The following is a 19,540-nucleotide window of genomic DNA, read 5'->3' as shown; positions in this document are numbered from 1 at the left end:
TTCTATGATTCTATGATTCTATGATTCTATGATTCTATGATTCTATGATACTGATCAGAAGGCTTTCTGATAGTCGACTGTTACTTCTAATAGAATAAAGGAGTAGCTTGAAGAATAGTACCTCTTCAGACTGCCTCTTAGTATCTGCAGATCTGAAGTATGATTTAGCATGCTTGCCAATCTTGCCTGCCATTGGCAGGCAGTTCTTACAAGAAGCGGTGAGTCTTCAGTAAAGGTTTGAGTCTTCAGTAAAAAGTTTGAGCCTGAGCTGCTGGAAGATGGTATGGAGGAAGATGTCTCTCACCTGTATGCCGATGCACAGCGGCTAACCAGTTTCTGTTCTCCCCCTGCCTCTCTGCTAACAGAGATACTTTGGTTTCAGTCTGGGGTCAGTCAGTGCTTTTCAAAAGCAAACTGTTGGTGTTGGAACCCAGGCTTACAGAATTGCTGAGCACCTGAATAAAGGTATATCCACAACAACCCAGTTTTCTGGGATGACTGGTTAGATCACATTTATGTTCAAACTACAATTTCATGTAGTAGCATCATCTCTGTGTGACTCCTCAGAGCTGTTGATGCTGTTAATGTTTCATTCCTAAACTGTGCAGCAAGAATTTTGTTTCCTGCTGATGTAGGTCTCAGCTGCTATGCAGTTGAGGCTTTCAGTTGCCTGTGGATTAGAAAAGAAAGCAGCATCTGAGCATCTGTTTTAACATGCTGCTTTAAGTGAGACTGTAATGTGACAGGTGGAGTGAGGTTGAGGAGGTCTCTTCTTCCATATGAGTGTGGGAACTAGAGGCTTGTGTAGGTTTTGTTCCACATTTCTTGTGGAGAGAGGAAGGGAGAACAGAGCTGGGTGATGACTATGAGCAGTATCAAATATTCTTCTGTATGCAAACCTTGAGTGTCTTATTGCCTGACTGCTAGTGAGTGGAAGAGGATTTAGCAACAGACATACTGTGGTCTTGCAGAGGCTGTTTGAATAGACTTTCAAAGGTTAAACTGCAAATCCTGTTAAAGTAGGCTGTGTTTTTAACCACCCTGCAATAAATTAGGAAATAAAGGCAGTGCAGTTAACTCTGTCATTGAATTTTGCTTTGTTTTGTTGGTCCGATTGTCTAAGTTTTGTTCTTGCTTATGGTTGTCTGAGACTTATTAGTGATGCCTGCCATGCTTCTTCATACTGCCTCTAGTTGCGTTGGAGCTTCATCATCATCACGCTGAGTTTAAATCATGCTAATGGATTATCAAGCTTCTTATTTTGTTAAAAAATAAAAAAAAACATCACTCTTATTGAGTGACATTTGACTCTTTGATCCAGGTCTAGGCCAGTGTAAATTCCCAGTGTAGATTCCAGTTATTTAAGACAGCTAACCCCACATAGTTATCTTCAAGCAATCCAGATGGTATGAGATTAGCTGCACTCAGCTTTGGCATACAGGTAAAGGACTTTGATTTGGGAGAAGGACAATTTGTCAGCTGATAAACTTTAAGTTGTAAGCTTTCTTCAGATATGGGCTTAATCAGTTCTCTTTGTTCTTTCAGAAAAAAAAATCACCGCAAACAATTGTTTTGTTTTTAAATATCAGCTATGCCAGGGGTGACAGCTCTCAAGGCAGCATGTAGCTCTTAGGTTTAAGAGAGCTGAATGGTACCTTGGCTAGCATTAGTGCTGGAAGTCATAAAATCTGAAGATAGCCTTTTGATAACACAGGAAATACTAAAGGTAGAAACTGCACGTATCATCTTTCTACCCAGTTTTCTGACTTCTTCTAGTTTTAAGACTGTTTTAGTTGGGTGCAGTATAGTTCTGCTTGCTTGGAGTAAGGAGATAACAGACTGGGCAAAGTTCCACCAAGTGTTTTTAGGATGAAACAACGTTTGACCTAGGTGAAAAGTTGCTATCTGCAATGATTACAGATTTGACTAGCTTTATCCTTAGTGTAAACATAAACAAAAATGGAAAGGGGGAAGCTGGTAAATGCATTTTATAGCATTCTATACTTCAAGCCAATCTCTTTTAAGAATTAAAATCTGCCTATCAAAAAAAGTGGACAGGCTGGAGTTAGCATGTCAGATCTAAGAGGAATTGGTGTTTAATACTAGGTTTGAGCAGGAACATTTCACTGGGTTTAGCTGGTGCTCATCATGACTTGAAATGTGCTCCACCTTTCCCCTTCATGTCAAGTGCTGGGGAGGAGAGGAACACGCAGTGATGCAGCACTGACCCCAGTCTTCATGCAGCACACAAGCTGCGCCAAAGGGAATGGGAGATGGAGGGGATTTGCACTGAGGCAATAGATCTGTGCTGGGTTTGTCTGCAGGCAGTGCCAGTCCTGAGGCATCAGTGGGTTCTTTGTTAAATAGACTTAATCTTAAGTAGAGCCGGCAATGTGCACTCACAGCCCAGAAAGCTGTATCAAGAGCAGCGTGGCCAGCAGGTTGAGGGAGGTGATTCTGCCTCTCTTCTTTGCTCTGCTGAGACCCCACCTGGAGAACTGCATCTGGCTCTGGGGTCGTCAGCACAGGAAAGACATGGACCTGCAGGAGTGGGTCCAGAGGAGGCTCACAAAGGTGCTTGCAGGGCTGGAACATCTCTCCTATGAAGACAGTGAGAGAGTTGAGGTTGTTTAGCTTGGAGAAGAGAAGACTTCAAGGAGACCTCATTGCAACCATCCAGTTTCTATAGGGGGCTTGTAAGAAAAATGAGGACAGACTTAGCAGGGCCTGTAGTGATAGAACAGGGGGTAATAATTTTAAACCAAAGGAGGGTAGATTCAAACTGTGCATAAGGAAGAAATTTTTTAGGGCGAGGGTGGTGAGACACTGGAACAGGTTGCCCAGAAATGTTGCAGATTCCCCATCTCTGAAAATGTTCAAGGTTGGGCTGTACAGGGCTTTAAGCATTGATATAGTTTTTAGAATAAAGATTTCCCTGCTCTTTGCAGAAGGGTCCCTTCCAAGCCAAGCCACTTTGATAGACTCTCTCTCATCTGGTGCCAGTGCTATTTGTATAAGTGGCATAAAGGGCTGAGAAGCTGATAAATGGAAGCTGGTAGGAGGAAGGAGTGACTTGTGCTTGAAAGTACTTAGTGACAGCTTTCTGTTGGAGTCCTTTAGCCCTTGTTCTTAAGACCGTGACTAGTTTGTAGTAGCACCTACTGTTGTACTGCTTAAGATTCCAAGTGTTTACAAAAGCCTTAAAGAAAGTAGGAGCGTGATTAGAGATAGTTGAACACTATCTTAACTTGGATCTGATCTTTCAAATCAGAAGAACCACAAGAATCATCCTTGGTTGTGTTGTCTTCAAGTAGACTGCTATGTCTGTATACCTTATGCTTGAAATTAGACCCTGTCTGTTGAGCTTCTGTGAAGATATTATATTATGATAACACCATTTCTTTTTTTTTTTTTTTTTACCCCCTCTGTTTTTAAACCCTAGGTGACTTAGACTTGCTAGGTGTTTCTGAAAGTCTTCTGGAGCTCAACACTACACGTGACTGCTTGCAGCAAGGCAGTAAACACCAAATTCAAAGCAATATTAACTTCCTATGTGGGAAAACACTGGTAAGTCTAAATCTTGTGCTCTTCAATGGAAATGGAAGGTAATTCTAACCTGCTTTTTAGGGAGACTTGCTGTATTTTTGGATGTACTAATTACTGAACTTCCTAGCTTTAAAGAAAAGCCACTTATGTTTTAGTGTCAAGTTAAGGTCATGATTTATTGTGGCTTTCAAAATCCAGTCCCAGTAGAAAACAGTTGCAGATCTGCAGTTTAGCTCTGATCATGGACTATGTTTTTACAGGGATTGCACTGTAATAGTTTATTAGCGTAATATGGAAGAATGAGTCATGAGTGTACAGGGTGCCATAACAATGTGAGCTGTTGTTTAAATGTTGGCTGTGCCTGAGCTCTGGGCTCTAGCATGGCTGTTTAATAGAACAGCATTGAGGAAAATGACTGACCTCTGTTTTGGGTCAACATAGTTGACAACAGTGAGTGTTAGGTTTTGTCTTTACATTGTTGAACTAACAGTGCTTATACATCCAGCTGAGCTTCTGAGGAAGTAGTTGTTTGTGAGAATCTGCTTGGTGTGATTGGAGATCCCTGAAAAGGTTATAGGGGTGTGTGTTTATGCAGTTCACTTCGATGCATTTTTTGGAGTTACACCCTCCACATACTTAAGAGATACCACAGCTCTGTTTTCTGTACAGGCTGTGATCAGTTTACATATTTGTGTATCAGAGAGAAGTACTTATTAGTGCCGCTGTTGGCACTGACGGTGCTACTGCACACCCCCTCTTGGAAATCTAGCCAATTCAAACAAAGTGCCAGTGCAGCAGAGATTTAAATGCTTCCTGTTCTGTTTCAGCATGTGATTTTCTAAACTAAATTAAAAATTATTGCTCAACTTCAGCTGTAACATCAGATCATAATCTTCAGGCTTCTTTTAGGTAGCTTAGTTCTAGTACGTGTTCTTCATGTGACCTAGTAAAAGGATCTTTTAAGAGTGTCTGGAACAACTTCTTTTCTCGCCTTTTATGGCAGGGTTAAATGGAGAGGCAATCAGTTTAAACATGCTGAAGTGCTTCTAGCTGAGGTGATGGAGGGCGAAGCAAAAAATTTGATTGTTGTCTTTTCTCTGAAGTAGAGCTGTTGAGTTGAACATCAAGTCATGAACCATGGCACAACTCCCATCTTGACATATATAAAAATGTGTATAACATGAGCCTGTAAAAACAAGTAGATGAGATCAGAGGTATTCTTTCTGTGTATCAGAAGAGACTGCGAATCAGTTGTTTCTGTGGGGTAAAAGAGAGGAATATGGTAAACATGCATTGTCTTACTGTGTTCACCTGCTTACATGCAATTCTATTGATGTTTTCCTTTCTAGTAAGTAGATGTGACTGATGCTTCTACCACTATCAATTGGCATCGTGAGCGCTTCTAAAAGATGTAGTGCAGTACTGCATATGATGACTGGACCATGTTAATTTGAGTATTGTTGCATATTCAGACTAAGGATTTGGCATCATCCATCTTCCTGAGTTTCCCAAAAAAAAGCTGTTAAATAAAATTTGCTGTTAGTAAATGCTGTTAAGAAACTGTATGCCCTGTTCTGTGATGTGCTCATTTTTTCTTCATCTCTTGAACGAACTTCTTACTGTCTTCTTACTGTAAAATAAAAGTGAAGTCTGTTTTTCTAAGATGTATTTTTCCATCTAAATAGGGTACCCCTGAGTTTGTAACAGCAACAGAATGTGTGCACTATTTTGAATGGAGGACTTTTGTGGCTTGCAAGAAAGACTTGTTTAAACCTGTGAAAGAGGTAATCTATGTACTACGCATGCAGAAGTTACTCTTCACATATCTGATGACTTTAACTTCCTGCCCCTACTCCAAGTTAATCCCAACAACTTTGATAAACTTATGTTTATATATAGCTTTATATATATAGGTGTATAAAGCATGTACGTTGATGTTGGCAGAGCTGAGAATTTTAAATAACCCTTCAACCTTTTCTGCACACAGGATGGTTGTTTATGGTAAAACTTTTAAAAACTAGAGCGAAACAGTCTAACTTCGGATGCCTGGTTTTAAGTTAGCATGTCTAACTTTGAGCTTCCAGAAGTAAAAACCTTTTCCATATACTAACTGGGCTTCATATATGACTGTTCATAACTTTTCCCTACTTGTGTGGCATAGTTTGCCTGTAATTTTTTGTTACTGTTCTAGGTCCCTTGCTATGTGTTTGATGAAGATTGGAAGAAACATGACTTGAATCCTCTCATCCAAGTTTCAGGACACTACTTGGTGGATGATTCTGATGATGATTCCTTGTTCATAAACATCTGCAGGGACTTAGGTGTGAATGCTTGCTTGTGTCACCTGTCAGTGTATAACTTCTTGTGGTGTGGCTCTCTGCCAGTCTCTGTTAAGGTTGCCCTATGTCCAAAGATCAGGATTTTAAGACTTACACTATTCTTTCAAGCTACTTTTGATGATTTGAAGGCTGCTTTCTGTGAAGTCTTACTCTCCAAGTATTGAGGTGTTCAGAGATACACCCCTTCTGGATGGGCAAGTACTGTTAGAAGTAGTTACTTACACTGGACTGAGTGGAAGAGCGTATCTTGTATTTGCATCCATTTCCTATCAAATAGGACCAGTATGGTTCATAGGGCTTCATATGCTCTAAATCTAGTACTTCTGACTCCAGATTGTTGCTCAGTTCCTAATGAATGTCCCTAGGTGCCTCTATAATACTGTTTAGGTGCTTGCATAAGTACTGGTGCATAGCTAGCATTTTGATACCAGTTGAGATCTATATATATAAGGAATTCAACCAGCAAAATGATGTATTTGAAACTTGCTGAAGAGGCTAGTTTACCTGTGTATTCCTGCTGTGCTTTTTACTCTGCAGTTAAGTAGGTGTATTGTTGCCCTTGTTAAGGGTTTCATACTTCTAGTGACAGGTGTATTCTCTTAAACATCCCACTAATCTGAAACTTTTTGCTGTCAGGTTTGAATCAGATGGCTTATAAGAACCAGAGAAGGGGAAAACCCTTCCCTTTGAGGAGGGGTTGCCTGTTAATTGTATCATTTTAGTGTTGTGAGGGGGGAAAAAAGAAATACTTGGCATGCTTCTAGAAGTTTTCAAAGCCCTATGTATCCAGCATCTGTGCAAGCAACTAACTGCAGCTACTTTGGCATGAAAGACAAATTTGCTGTCCAAACCCAGGGCAGCATGAACATAAGCACTCCACATTTACTTTTGTCAGTCTCACATTTTCATGCAGCTCATTTTTTAAAAGTATTTTTAGAACAAGGTAAAGCAATGAATGATAAGAGAACCCACAGATAAAGTGGCAAGATACTTCAGGTGGTAGAGCAGGGTTTAGAAACTGAGTTTTATAATCTGTTTTCTATGTGCTATAACCAGGAAGTTCAAGTGGAGAGACCAAGAACTGCCCTGCTGGCAGTGCTGCTTGCTTGTTACACAAAGGTCAGGCATATGATGTTGGTCGTCCAAAGGAGCAGCTGAAACTTCACAGCAAAGACAGGTATGTAATTTTTGTGGTGATACTACTGTCGACACTTCTCAGTCATCTGGGCTGGAAACAATATTCTTGGTAACAGATGAGTCTTCTAAAACTTAACAGTAATACCACTTCAGTGTTGAAGTATTGGCGAGGGAAAATCTTCAAATACTGTCACAGCAGTCTTTTTCAGGCATTCTGCCGTACTGCTGTAACAGATCAAATTTTCTCCTTCATTGTGAGACTACACAACTGAGAGGTAATTGGTGTTCTCTGCCCACAAGTAGCAGTGAGATTTGACCCTGTCTCCCTACCATCTCAGGGCCCACAGGGTAAATGCGTTTGGCTCTCGGTGGTTTTATGCACTGTGTTTGGCTCGCTCTGCTGCCCAGAAGTACTTTAAAAGTTGAGAATAGGACCAGATGTTGCCTTTTTGTGTTTTTTGCATTAATGAGCTCTTAACAGAAGAAATAGATAAGTAATGCAAGACTTATTATCCTGGTGGTGGGAGAGCTGGGACTACGAGAAACTGTTTCTTTGTTGCTGCTGCTGTTCTGCTTGCTGCCTTTTATGCTGGAAATAATTTCAAAATAAAAACCAAACTGCAACAAAAACAAACCACAAACAAACGAAAAGAGCCAGCCAAAAAAACCACTCAATCCAGTGTGGCTCAGGGGACTTGCTTAGCATGCTGTTCTTTCTGAGCTTTGGGTCATCTGAGCCTGCTTACCTTGTCTGTAGGGTCAATAGTACCCCATTGACTTCTGCAGTATTGCTTTATCTCAGATGCAAGCTGAAGAAAACAGGCAGCATAAACAAATAATAGGGAGGCCAGTAGTTCTGACGTGTCTGTGATAAGGTTGAGGGTTTCATTTTAATTTACAGATGAAATTGTTAGTCCTTGTTTCATGCTGGGTGAAAAACCCTGCAACCAAGTGGCTGAGGTGTTCTATACCAGGGCAGAAGCTTATATCTGAGCAAGCACAACCTTATTCTCATATTAAGTGCAACTAGTACTTTTATAAAGTGCCTGACAAACAGGCTTTATCTTATTCCCCTCCAGAATTAAAAAGCTCTTCATTGCTTGAGGAATATTCACTGTATATGCTCAGTTAGGCTAGGGTAGCTTGGGAAGGGAGTAAGGCAGTTGTATATCTGTGTCCTGAGGTGTAGGGAGGCCAGTTGGGGGTGTGGCTAACCTGAAGCCAGATTCTCACCCTTCTGTGAGCTATCGTTTCTGCCTGTTTTTTTGCCTGCATAGAACAGAAATGTTTAGTTGGAAAGTTTTGTTGATCTCCTTGTTCTCTTAGACAAGTCATCTTGCTCTTTGTCTTTCCTTGTCAGATAATTACCATGTTTCATTCTCCTGCTTCTACCTCACTTGATCTGATCCAGTTGCCTTGCTCCTCTCAGTTTGCTGATGGGTTCATCTTGCTCTTAATTCTGGGGGCAGAATGGAAAGAACTTATACATTCAGAGGTGCTAAAGTGTAGGAAGGTGGTAAACTGGAGTGGTTATGACTTTCAGAAGCTGCAAGAGTGTTTATCAAGTCTCCTCTCCAGCAGTTTGAGCAGGAAGCTGGGAGTGTTCTTGTGACTATCAGCTAAATTCTTGCTCCAAGATGTGTTAGAAGGCATTCAGCATACTCTTAACTGGGGTGCGAGAGGATATTGGATTAAGTAATTTTGCTGAGTCTGTTTGAGTCTTTGTTTTTTGTTAACTATAAGACTGAAGGAATGAGGACCGCCATAAAAGTTGCTTTCAGGAGCAGGGCTACTTTGGTATGTTCTTCCTGAGTATCTATCAAGGAGTGGGCAAATAGCTTTGTTCTGTACAGCGCACAGTGTTTAATCAGTTTTTTTTTGTTTGTTTTTTTTTTTCTATTTCTAGGCTGGTGTTGAGTTATGAGAGAATATATAGTGATGAAGAAAAACCAGACTTCTGCCTAGGCCATAACCCAGCAGTGACAATCACTTTTGTTTGTCCATCAAAGAGGGGAGAAGAGGTAACTTTGCTGTTTTAGTTTAATTGTTTGACTTTTGTGTGCATTATCTTTCGTTTTTATTCAAGGCTAAGGAGAACATAAATATTCCTGGCTTGTAGATTATGAAGAGTGTGAAATCATAAATATACTCTTGAAGTCTTCTAAAACTTTATAAAAACAAACAAGAACTTGAATAAAATTTCCCTAGGGGTATATTGTGTCTTAGTATCAGTAAATATGGGTTCAGATCTTTCCTCTAAGCACAGGATGGCGTTAGTATATTGTTAATCCTTGGCACAGAGTGCTTGCTATTGAGCGCTTTTCCTCATTTGTCAGGCTGGGCATGCTTATAACTGGTACCTGTAACTTTTCTTTATTAATCTGTTCTTCTTCAGGGAAAAAAAAAAAAAAAAGGCTAGTAAGTGTTATTGCATAGCAAAAGTAATTTACTGAGCAGGCTCCTGAATTCTTTTTTAATGTTAAGCAAAATTTTTAGTGTTAAGCCACAACTCAATTTTTGCAGGACTCTATTAGCCTAGCTTCAGTGCAGTATGATGATCACATTGAAGTGATGCTGGGTAATTTCAACAACCTACACAGCTTGAACTGGACCAAAGTGATTATTGCTAATGCTCTGCCATTTCACGTAGTGGTGCTTTTCGTTGCAACTTAGTGAAGGAGGAACTCTTGTCTAGCTAATTCTTGGTTTAATGTTTTGTCTGTCATCTGACCTGGGTGGATACTATACTTCACCCTTATTGCTGCAGAAACAAACCATAGGCCCCTGTCTACTGTGACTTTGTAATGCCTTGCTACAGCTATGCACACTCGTAATGTGGTAATATTACTAATGATACTTGTACTTGTAACTTACCTCACAAGTACCTGTGTATCTGCCAGTTGTTCTAGTGGATGGCAGAAAGACAGAGTTATGATGCAAAGTAGATTTCTAATGTTTCACTTCAAAGCCAAGAAAACTGCTTCTCCCAGGACATACAAAAATATTTCGCTACAGAGAACTCATCTGACAGAAGTGTTGGTTGAAGTGTTCTCAGACGTCTTTCAGTCTTGATTTGGACTGAGGGAATCAAAGGTGCTAAAACACCAGAGTCTAAAAGTCTGCTTTGCCTTCAGAGAACACTTGATCTCTGCTCCCCTTGTTGTGGACTTCTCTGAGGCAAACACAGTTCAAGCTGTGCTTAGCCATTTGGGCTCATGTCCACTTTTCCTATTTTATTTTTTCTATTTAACTATTTCTAAGAGATTAGAAACAATGTTTGCACATCTTAAGCAATTTACAGGTGATGTAGTTCTTACTGATCCTAAAGGAATGTAACACTATTGCTTTAAAGATTATATTTCAGATAAGTCTACTTATAACTTAAATTCTGTTCACTTCTGTATCAGAGTTTAGGTCCCAAACTCACAGCAAAAACAAATTGCCGGTATGAAATTGAGTGGGTTACTGAATACGCCTGTCACAGGGATTACCTGGAGAGTAAGGACTGTCTTCTGACTAATGAGCAACATGATATCTCCATTGATTTAAGACCACTTACTCAATTTCCTGGTAAGCTCACTACTTTTCTTTTGTGTTTGTGCTTGTTACTAACCAGTTTTGCAGTTCCGTGTTCAGAGACAGGAAAAATGTGTAGATACTTGGATTTTCATGTCTGTTCCAATGCACATTAGAACACTTTTCTGTTTGTTATTTATTCAGAGTATGTCACGCCATATCTAGCCAAAGATGACGAGTATTACTTTTACTTGAATGTATGTGGGAAAACCACTGCGGGTAACTGCATGGACAGCACAGGATATATTTCATCTTGCCAAGTAAAACCTTCGAGTGGACAGCAAAAAGTGGCAGGAAGATTTCAGAACCAAACACTAAGGTGTGTAAATGCTCTTTAGTCCTTCTAACTGATCTGATTTGATTGAACTTTGTTTCCTACTTTGATGCTCTTATTTGTCATGTAATCAATATTTGACGCAAAATGCAAGTATTTTTTCTCATTTTTGGTAGAAAAACTTTATACCGGGATAGTGTTAGCAAGTAGAGGAGCCAATGAGGTTGGCGGAGACCATTGTCTAGACAGGAAGAGACTTCCACTGACTTTTTTGTCAGAACTGCAGATTGTATTGTACTGCCTCTTGCACTCCTTGAGTTTTCTATGTCAAGTGGCAGCAGAAGAAGCTGGTTCTCAAGGGGCATATGTGGACAATAGTTTGCCTGAGATTGTAAAGCAGAGATTAATTCACCTAGATATGATCTTCCATTTTTATCTGTAAGCACTTGATCTTCTAGGAAGTAGGATTTCCTTCACCTGCAAAAATAGCCACACAATAAATTAATGGGAATATATGTTTCACCACACCTAGAGTAGCATTAGAGCATTCTTTAAACTCTCTAGAAATTAATGAAAAGTGACCAGAAAACTCAGTGGATGCAAGCCTTTGTTGCAGAAGAAATGTCAGTATTAATGTTGAACAGGCATTTGTTTTCCCCAAGAGTGAGGAAATTGGTGAATAAACAAGAGTGTGGTTTCTGTTATGTGAAGAACACTGTGTGATTGTGTCTGATCCTATGTTTCTATCTAAAACTGACTTTTTACTCAGATACTCAGATGGGGATCTCACTTTAACTTACCCGAATGGGGATGCATGTAGTTCTGGCTTTCAGAGAATGACTGTCATAAACTTCGAGTGCAATGAAACAGCAGGTGAGTTTAACAAGCTGTGATGGCTCTGCTCAGGGTTTGACTTCTGTGTTTGCTAGTAGACCTTATACTCAAAGGAATGCTTGCTTTGAACCACAGCTAACAGAAGAAATAAATATTGTTATAGTAAGCACTAATTTCTGTTGGCTGGCAGGATTGTTTTGTGCTGTGTAGTAGCGCTGCTAGTCTGAATTTACACTGAAGATTGAGAAGACAGAGATGTGAAAGAGCCTTTTTTCTTAGCCAATAGTAAAATACTACAATCACAAGTCCTGTGCAGCAAATATTTTTTTTTAAATCTTCTTTGCTCATTGCTAGTCATTAAGTCTCCTTGATAATTTACTTCCCCCACTCGAAACCTTACATTTGTTTATCTATTTTCAACGTTAAGGTAATGATGGTAAAGGAACTCCAGTATTCACTGGTGAAGTGGACTGCACTTACTTTTTTACTTGGGATACAAAATATGCATGTATTAAAGAGAAAGAAGATCTCCTTTGCAGAGTTACTGATGAAAGAAAACACTATGACTTGTCACCTCTTACCCGCAGTTCAGGTATGGCAATGAAAATTAGCTTTCAGTTACTTTTCTGATGCAATTCTTTAGCTGAACATCAGTCAGCTTTTGCTGTTCTTAGTGAATTTCTACAATGCTGTTGTTTGCTTCCCTCATCCCAAAAGCTAGGATGAGGACTCTTGCGTGCTGGGAATGCTCTGAAGGAGAGGTCATCTCACAGATGTGGTTCTTTTGTAATAAGAGGCATCTTGGCATGGGGAGGTGAGAACAATTAAACCAGATGAACTGTTCTTAACTAGTCTATGTATTTCAGAGTTAGCCCAGAACTGGGAAGCTTTGGACAGTAGCTTTTCGGAGTTAGAAAGGAAGCATTACTACATCAATGTCTGCCATAAAGTGTGGAAGAGAGGAGGAGCTTCCAGCTGTCCAGATGGTGCTGCTGTTTGTTCTGTAGGTGAGTCAGGGGTTTTGTTTGGTGGTGTTTCTGAAGGTTTTTTTAATTAATTCTTTTTTAAGGCTCTGAAGGCTTGGCACTTCCTCTGCAAGTGGAATTGGCTGCCATGAGTGCATTGAGTTATTTAAAGAAACAGAAGTTAGGAACATGTTTGTCTCGTGCTCTGAAAGACTCTAGAAGAAATAATTCAAGCAACCTTTTCTAACAAAGGAACTCTGGGAGTTGTAGCATGGTATAAGTGAGGTAAAAATGCACTCCTAATGATAGACTGTCTTTTTAACTAGACAAATGGAAAGGCTTACTATCTTAGTAGTCTAAGCTTTACTTCTTTTCAGAGAAATGAATGTGATGTATTTATTATCTTTACAGATAAGGAAAACAAGACTAAGAATCTTGGAACATTTGTATCTTCTCCTATAAAGATTGGAGAAAATATCCAACTTATCTATTCAAATGGAGACAGCTGTGGTCCTAACAAAAAAATCAAAACTGTCATCACTCTGATGTGCAGACCAGGTGAGAACATCCACACCCTGTTCTCTGAGCCACTTAAAAACTGAAGGTCATATAAGCCCAGACTTGAGTGCTACATACTAGCATGTGACTCTGTCTTTTATCTCTTCATTAGCAGAAGATTGAAGCTTGTGGTTTGTTTACTAGAATGATAACAATGTAATTGTAGGTATTTAGTTCTATTTAGTTCTATTTGCCTTTTATACAACTACTCTTCGAAGCTGCACAAAGCACTTTCTTTCCCTTGATGGGAAAGACTGGTTATGAATGGAGATCCGATACCTTAACTTCCAATAAAGTATCCAGTAGGGATGGCTTGTATCTAAACGGCTGACAGTTGTGTAAAGCAGAAACACTTTGTTGTTCATTTCGATATAATAGCCTGCTCATTTAACCATCTCCCAGGGAAATAAAAAACCTACGTTCCTCTACCTCAGCCTGAGGAATTCAAAACCTCTAAGTGTGCTGGCTGTTAGGACCAGGTTATTCACTACCTCTCAGTAAAAATAATTTGCTCCTTTGTAATAAAATGCCAGGTTTATGTATCAAAGCAGACATGTTTTCAAATACTGTGATAGTACTCAGGAACAGATTGAGCACTGCATCTTCTGGGCTAAACTTTTACTTTGGGGAGAAGGATGCAAAGACTTTGTGAAAAAAATTTTGGTTCTATTTTCAGAGAAGTTATGTTTTAACAGTTAGTCTTGGTCTGCTCTTGTAGAGAAGCTAGTGTTTTTAGAGTTAAATTCCTAGGTCCTGTTGGCAGCCTGGCTGTCTATATGTGTAACTCATTGCTCTTGTGATACCAGGTGATCTAGAAAGTGCTCCCATCTTGATGTCTGAGACTAAGTGTTCATATGCATTTGATTGGTATACTGCTGCTGCATGTGTCCTGTCTAAAACTGAAGGAGATAACTGTCAAGTCTCTGATCCTCAGGCAGGTACGTATTTCTGTTCAGCAAATTGAAAGGCCATGAGAGAGAGAACTTGTGCCTCAACACTGAGTCATTTTGATACTCAAGAGCAAAGTGAGTTCAGCTTAACTTTAGGCACCCACAGTTTTAAGTACATGCATATGGAAGATCAGAGCAGCATGAGCTTAATATTCCCCTAGTATGTGTAGGAAAATAGATGTAATGTGTATTTCACTGTAGTAAATGTCTCTATAAGAAAGTATGCTTTTAGTATGTTTATTTTGTTTCTGGAACAGTAATTGCATAGAAGGAGGCTTATTCAGGGTGAGGTGAATTAGCTATGTGACTGGCAGAATCAAAACCTGTGAGAGATGGCGGGACAAAATTGAACTGATAAAGTTTATTCCTTCCTAATTAGGCTTCTCTTTTGATTTATCACCTCTGACCAAGAAAAATGGGCACTATATAGTTAATACTACAGAATACTTGTTTTACATAAACATCTGTGGCAGTGTGCCTGATGAGCTGTGTCACACAAAATCAGCAGCGTGCCAAGTAACGCAAAGGTGAGTAATTCTAGTTCTGTTGTCTGTAATAGAAGATGTCTTGTTCCATGATGTGTGCAACAATGAACAAATTGCATGCCAAATAATTAATGTGCTGCCTGTAATAGGTTTTGGTAATTTACATGTAATTTGCAGTAATTACACTGCCAGCTGTTTCAAGCCAAGTGCACAGACGTGTAATCTTGCTTACAGCTAGCTTTTGAGGTGGAATGTACCCCTTGCTCCCCCTTATGTTTTCCATAGGGACCGTAAACTGTAGATTAACTGCTCCAGCTGTATTAAGCCAACCTACAATCCAGAGATTAGGGTCATCTGTATTCCACGAGCTGACCTAAAGAAGCACTGCTGTGCTCGGGATGAGTAGTGGCTGCCTTATGCAGAGGTGAAGCCTGGAACATGGGTGTTGCACCATATGGCCTCAAGTTGTGCCAGTGGAAGTTTAGATTAGATATTGGGAAAATTTTCAAGCATTGAAACAGGCTGCCCAGGGAAGGGGTGGAGTTGCTATCTCTGGAAGTGTGGATGTGGACTTGAGGACATGGTGTAATAGTGAACATGGTGGTGGTGCTAGGTTGACAATTGGACTTGATGATCTTGAAGATCTTTTCCAACCTTAACTATTCTGTGATTTCCATTACTAAAACTGCTGTGCCCAGTGTGTACTTCTACTCTGACAGTATCATTGCTGTTACCTTCTACAAACTATGACTGAGATAGTATCTGTACATTTCAGGTTCCAGGTCAGCCTGTTGCCAGAGGTATGCTGTACTTGAGTTGTCTCTGAGTTAGTCTCCAGCCAAGGACAGTTCACTGCAGACCCTAAAAATGTTCTCCAGAGGAAGGTGACCAAGCTGGGTTTGATAGAGCCAGTGTTAAGTCAGAGTAAAGAAACACTCCTGAACCAAAGCCAATACTTAGCTGAGAACTGTTGTGCACTTCTAGGTCTTCACTGCACACAGGTAGTTTTATGAGGCCAGTTTGAGCCTGACATTAGGGTGTCTGCAGTTTGCATTCTACTTGGAGAATGAGAACTTGATGTTTTTGTCACTCGTTTAGAGAAGGGAGTGTTAGACTTGTCTGGATATCTAAGCAATATACAACTTCCTTCCTTTTCAAAGAACAACACCTGTTCATGTTTTATGTTTACTTTTGGCAGCATCCTATTCATCCCAGCTCACTTAGGTCTAATTAACCTTATTTAATTATTATGTCTTACTATGGTATCTTCTATAAACTTACCTGTGTGGTTACTATTTTTAAGACCTCTCTTAGACAGAATTAATTTCTGTTCAGTCTTAAAACACACTTTTTCTTTTCCAGTAAGAATCAGTTTTGGAGTCTTGGACTGCCCAGTTCCAAACTTTCATATTATGATGGCCTGATTCAGTTGACCTACAAAAATGGTACAGCATACAATGATGAGAAGAAAACACAGCGATCTACCCTTATAACTTTCCTGTGTGACCATGATGCTGGAATAGGTCAGCCTGAATATCAGGTAAAAAGTTCTATACGAATAAAGGAAGGCTATCCATCCCAAAATACCGGCAGTAATTGCTGCTAGGTCAGTACAAGCAGAGCTTTATGTATGGAAATATCAAGTATCTATAAAGCAGACTAAAAGAAATAGTTATTTCTCTTGGTATGTCCGACTCTTGTTGCAGCTATAAAACTTACCTTGATCACTGAATAGTAAGCTTTTTACCTGTATCTGGATTCCTGCTTCACTCTTCACTTTCCTGTGGTCTCTGGGCCATGTAATTATAAGTGCTTTTGACTGTCTTGTATTTCTAGCTGGCAAAAAACAAACTGTCTGAGAAGTAACAAGTGGTAGGACTGTGTTCTGTAACACAGCAGACAGCAGTTACACTGCTCTGCTTCTGTTCTTTTGGGAAAGAGTATTTTTGGTGACACAGCAGATGATGATACCTATAACAGGACAGACCTACACAAATCGGTCTGAAAAGGTATCTCCCATAACCAAGAGCAAATAATAGGCTTAACATATAAAGGAATAGTGAGTCACAGTGTTCTGTGTGGAAAGCCTCACAGAACTATTCTGCTGACTTTTAGGTAGAAGATAATTATACCTACAACTTCAGGTGGTACACTGAATATGCTTGTCCTGAAATGCCACTGGAATGTGTTGTGACTGATCCCAACACCATGGAACAATATGACTTGTCAAGGTAAGAAAGTAACATGCAACATAACTTGGCTGTTCTAGTTTAGTGTTCTGGGTGATAGCGTTGGATAAAGTTGATTTCCTGTGTAGACAACCTTAACTGTAAGTATGTTGAAATGAAAACAGTATTTCCCTCTAGTAAGTTGACTTGCCTCCTAAGATGAAAGTTGTACTTTTTGGGATGGTTTTGCTTATAAAAACTCACTGCCTTGTCAACTGCGCTCTACTTCCCCAGAGCATTCTTTCTAATTGTAGCACTTAAACATGAGGGGGAAAAGTTACTTTGAAATGCCTTATGGTGGCTCTGTTTCTTGAGACTGACAGAGAAAGCTAAAGAGACTATGAAAAATATGTGTACTTAGAGCAGAACTTTCTCTTCCTGCTCAGATTAGCAAAATCTGAGAAGAGAGGTGAAAATTGGTATGCCATGGATAATTCCAGACCAAATGAGCTCAAGAAGTACTACATAAATGTCTGTCGACCACTGATTGCTGTCCCAGGATGTGACCGGCGAGCATCTGTCTGTCAGATGAAATATAGGCATGATTCTGTGAGTAGCCTTTCCATCTCAGAGCTGGTTTGCCACCTGAGTGACATTAAGGGGTATGCAAGACAAACACATGAATTCTGGCTTCTTGTCCAAAATGGTATTCTGTGTCCATAATGGTGGCATAATCATAGCAGAATGGTAGACCTCCTGTCCTCCTCTTTGAAGACTAAAGCTTTAATTTTTGCAGGTGTACCAGTGTCATGTTTAACATGCATGATTCTTTGCCCTGTGTTGCAGAGGCAGACAAACTGCATCTCGTCTGTGTGAGTTGCTGGGGTCTCAGAGACTGTTCACATTGCTTTAGAAACAGACTGTTCTTCTGGATATTTTATTTTGCTTCTGGCTTGTTTTAGATTGAACTGTGGAAAAAAGTGTGTTTAAAGATTTTTTTTTTGTCACCTCCACCCTCTCTCCTGAACTTTCTTTAGATCTGAGCAGTAGATTATGCAGCTGTTGCCAAGCAAGTAAAAAAAAAAAAAAGGGGAGGGTGATGGTTATGGACTTGTGTTTCCCTGAAGTGTAACAACTTGTCATGAGACTGATAACAGCTGAAAGGCTGAATGAACACTTTGCCCACGGCCTGACTCCAGTGCTACTCAGGAGCTGTAAGGAAAGTTGAACTAGAGGTTCATCAAGCTGTCCTAATTTCATGTTTAAAACACCTTCCCTCCATACTGTTGAAGAGGATGTCTGAGTGACTGAAGCTGGTCATCACCACCACGGCACTTGAGTTAATTATTACTAGTTCCCTGTGCTTGTGATAGTCCTTGTTGCATAAGGCTGTGTGCTTCACACATGGAGACACTTAAGGACTTCATTACTTCATTGCTTAAGACTGGAGTAAGAAGTGAGAACATTGTGTCAACCTAAATGCAGAGTTTTTACAAAAAAAACTTCAAAAAAGACAGAAGTCTGTGGACAGAGCTGTTTTGGAAGTGTATTTTTCTGTTTGTTGCTGCTACTAAAGGTAGCTTCCTAAAAATAGGAGACAGCAGTTACCTTGAAGTGGAGATTACTTTGGACCTTGGTAGTAACACCTATTGTTTTCTGCTAGTGATTTTTAGGCTTTGCTAAGCATGGCAGATCCCTAAGGTCAATGCTGAGAACACCAGGAGGCTTCCACATACCGTGTTTTAAAAAGCTGTACGAGTAAAATTCTACCTACTGCATGAGACGTAGGCCTCCCTAAATTCCTAAGCTATGTAGCTCATGAGATGAAGATGGCTTTTGTGAAGCACTGCAAGCACTTTATTGTACTAAAAATAAGAACAACAAAGATCAAACCATGCCTGCTTGTGTAGGTTGTCTTAAATATGTGAACCTTGAATACAGAATGGGAGAGAAATGTGGGGGTATCTCTACACCTTTGTTATTTTCAAAACTCTCAACATAACCTTCTGTATACAAGAATATCGTAGTAGGAATTTTCTTTTTTATTGTATCTATAACTCCTCACTTGAGTTTAGAATTGCTGACATGCTTTTCTTTACTTCTAGGTTTCTTACTCTGAAGTCACCTCCATTAGCAACCTTGGTGTTGCCAGCAAAGGACTAGTAATTGAAAGACCAGGACACGTTTCTCTAACCTATGCAGATGGCTCTGTGTGCATCAATGCTGATGGAAAGACAACTACTTATACCACCACCATCCACTTTGTCTGTTCCAGGGGCACTCTTGTAAGGACAAATGATCTTTTATTTATTACTTCACTGTAGTAGGTTTTCCATCCTTTAACATGAAGCCACATGAAGATGTGCAGTATGTAGCAGATTCGTGACAAGGGAAACTTCTTGGGGATTTAAAACAGATGTAAAAATGAAGCTGATGTAGGTGCTGGAGAAGAACATCTCTCAGACTGAGTATTTTATCTTGGGCAATAACTAAATAAAAAGTTAGCAACCTTGATTGACAGTCATATTTCAGACTAGTCTAATTAGTGTGAAAACTACATAGGGACTTAAAACTGAGGAGTTGTTACTTACAAATATTGTGGACCCTCTTAAGGGGAAAAATATTGTGAGGTGTATCTTCAGGCTTAGGTTCTGCATCCTCTGTAGATTTTTGATTGTAGGACTCTTAAATCTGAAGTTTTTGCTGAT

At 39.8% G+C, this 19,540-nt stretch overlaps 1 protein-coding gene across 1 annotated transcript in view; it reads left to right on the top strand.

The window, feature by feature from the left end:
* The window catches only part of IGF2R (insulin like growth factor 2 receptor), a 58,431-nt gene that overhangs the window by 9,597 nt on the left and 29,294 nt on the right, over positions 1–19,540 (top strand). Inside the window, exons 3-19 of the mRNA XM_027888185.1 lie at positions 3,443–3,567; positions 5,232–5,330; positions 5,738–5,867; positions 6,942–7,062; positions 8,929–9,043; positions 10,430–10,592; positions 10,743–10,917; positions 11,642–11,745; positions 12,134–12,298; positions 12,573–12,713; positions 13,083–13,229; positions 14,036–14,167; positions 14,559–14,706; positions 16,027–16,204; positions 16,780–16,895; positions 17,279–17,441; positions 18,938–19,117. Coding sequence (XP_027743986.1) covers positions 3,443–3,567; positions 5,232–5,330; positions 5,738–5,867; positions 6,942–7,062; positions 8,929–9,043; positions 10,430–10,592; positions 10,743–10,917; positions 11,642–11,745; positions 12,134–12,298; positions 12,573–12,713; positions 13,083–13,229; positions 14,036–14,167; positions 14,559–14,706; positions 16,027–16,204; positions 16,780–16,895; positions 17,279–17,441; positions 18,938–19,117 — 2,402 coding nt within the window. The remainder of the gene's footprint in view (positions 1–3,442; positions 3,568–5,231; positions 5,331–5,737; positions 5,868–6,941; positions 7,063–8,928; positions 9,044–10,429; positions 10,593–10,742; positions 10,918–11,641; positions 11,746–12,133; positions 12,299–12,572; positions 12,714–13,082; positions 13,230–14,035; positions 14,168–14,558; positions 14,707–16,026; positions 16,205–16,779; positions 16,896–17,278; positions 17,442–18,937; positions 19,118–19,540) is intronic.

This window comes from Empidonax traillii, unplaced genomic scaffold, assembly GCF_003031625.1.
Source record: "Empidonax traillii isolate 1590-97213 ecotype Southwest subspecies unplaced genomic scaffold, ASM303162v1 scaffold235:size1242204, whole genome shotgun sequence".
Taxonomy (NCBI): domain Eukaryota; kingdom Metazoa; phylum Chordata; class Aves; order Passeriformes; family Tyrannidae; genus Empidonax; species Empidonax traillii.
Note: the sequence above shows the minus strand (reverse complement) of the source record. Positions and strands in the feature narration are given on the sequence as shown.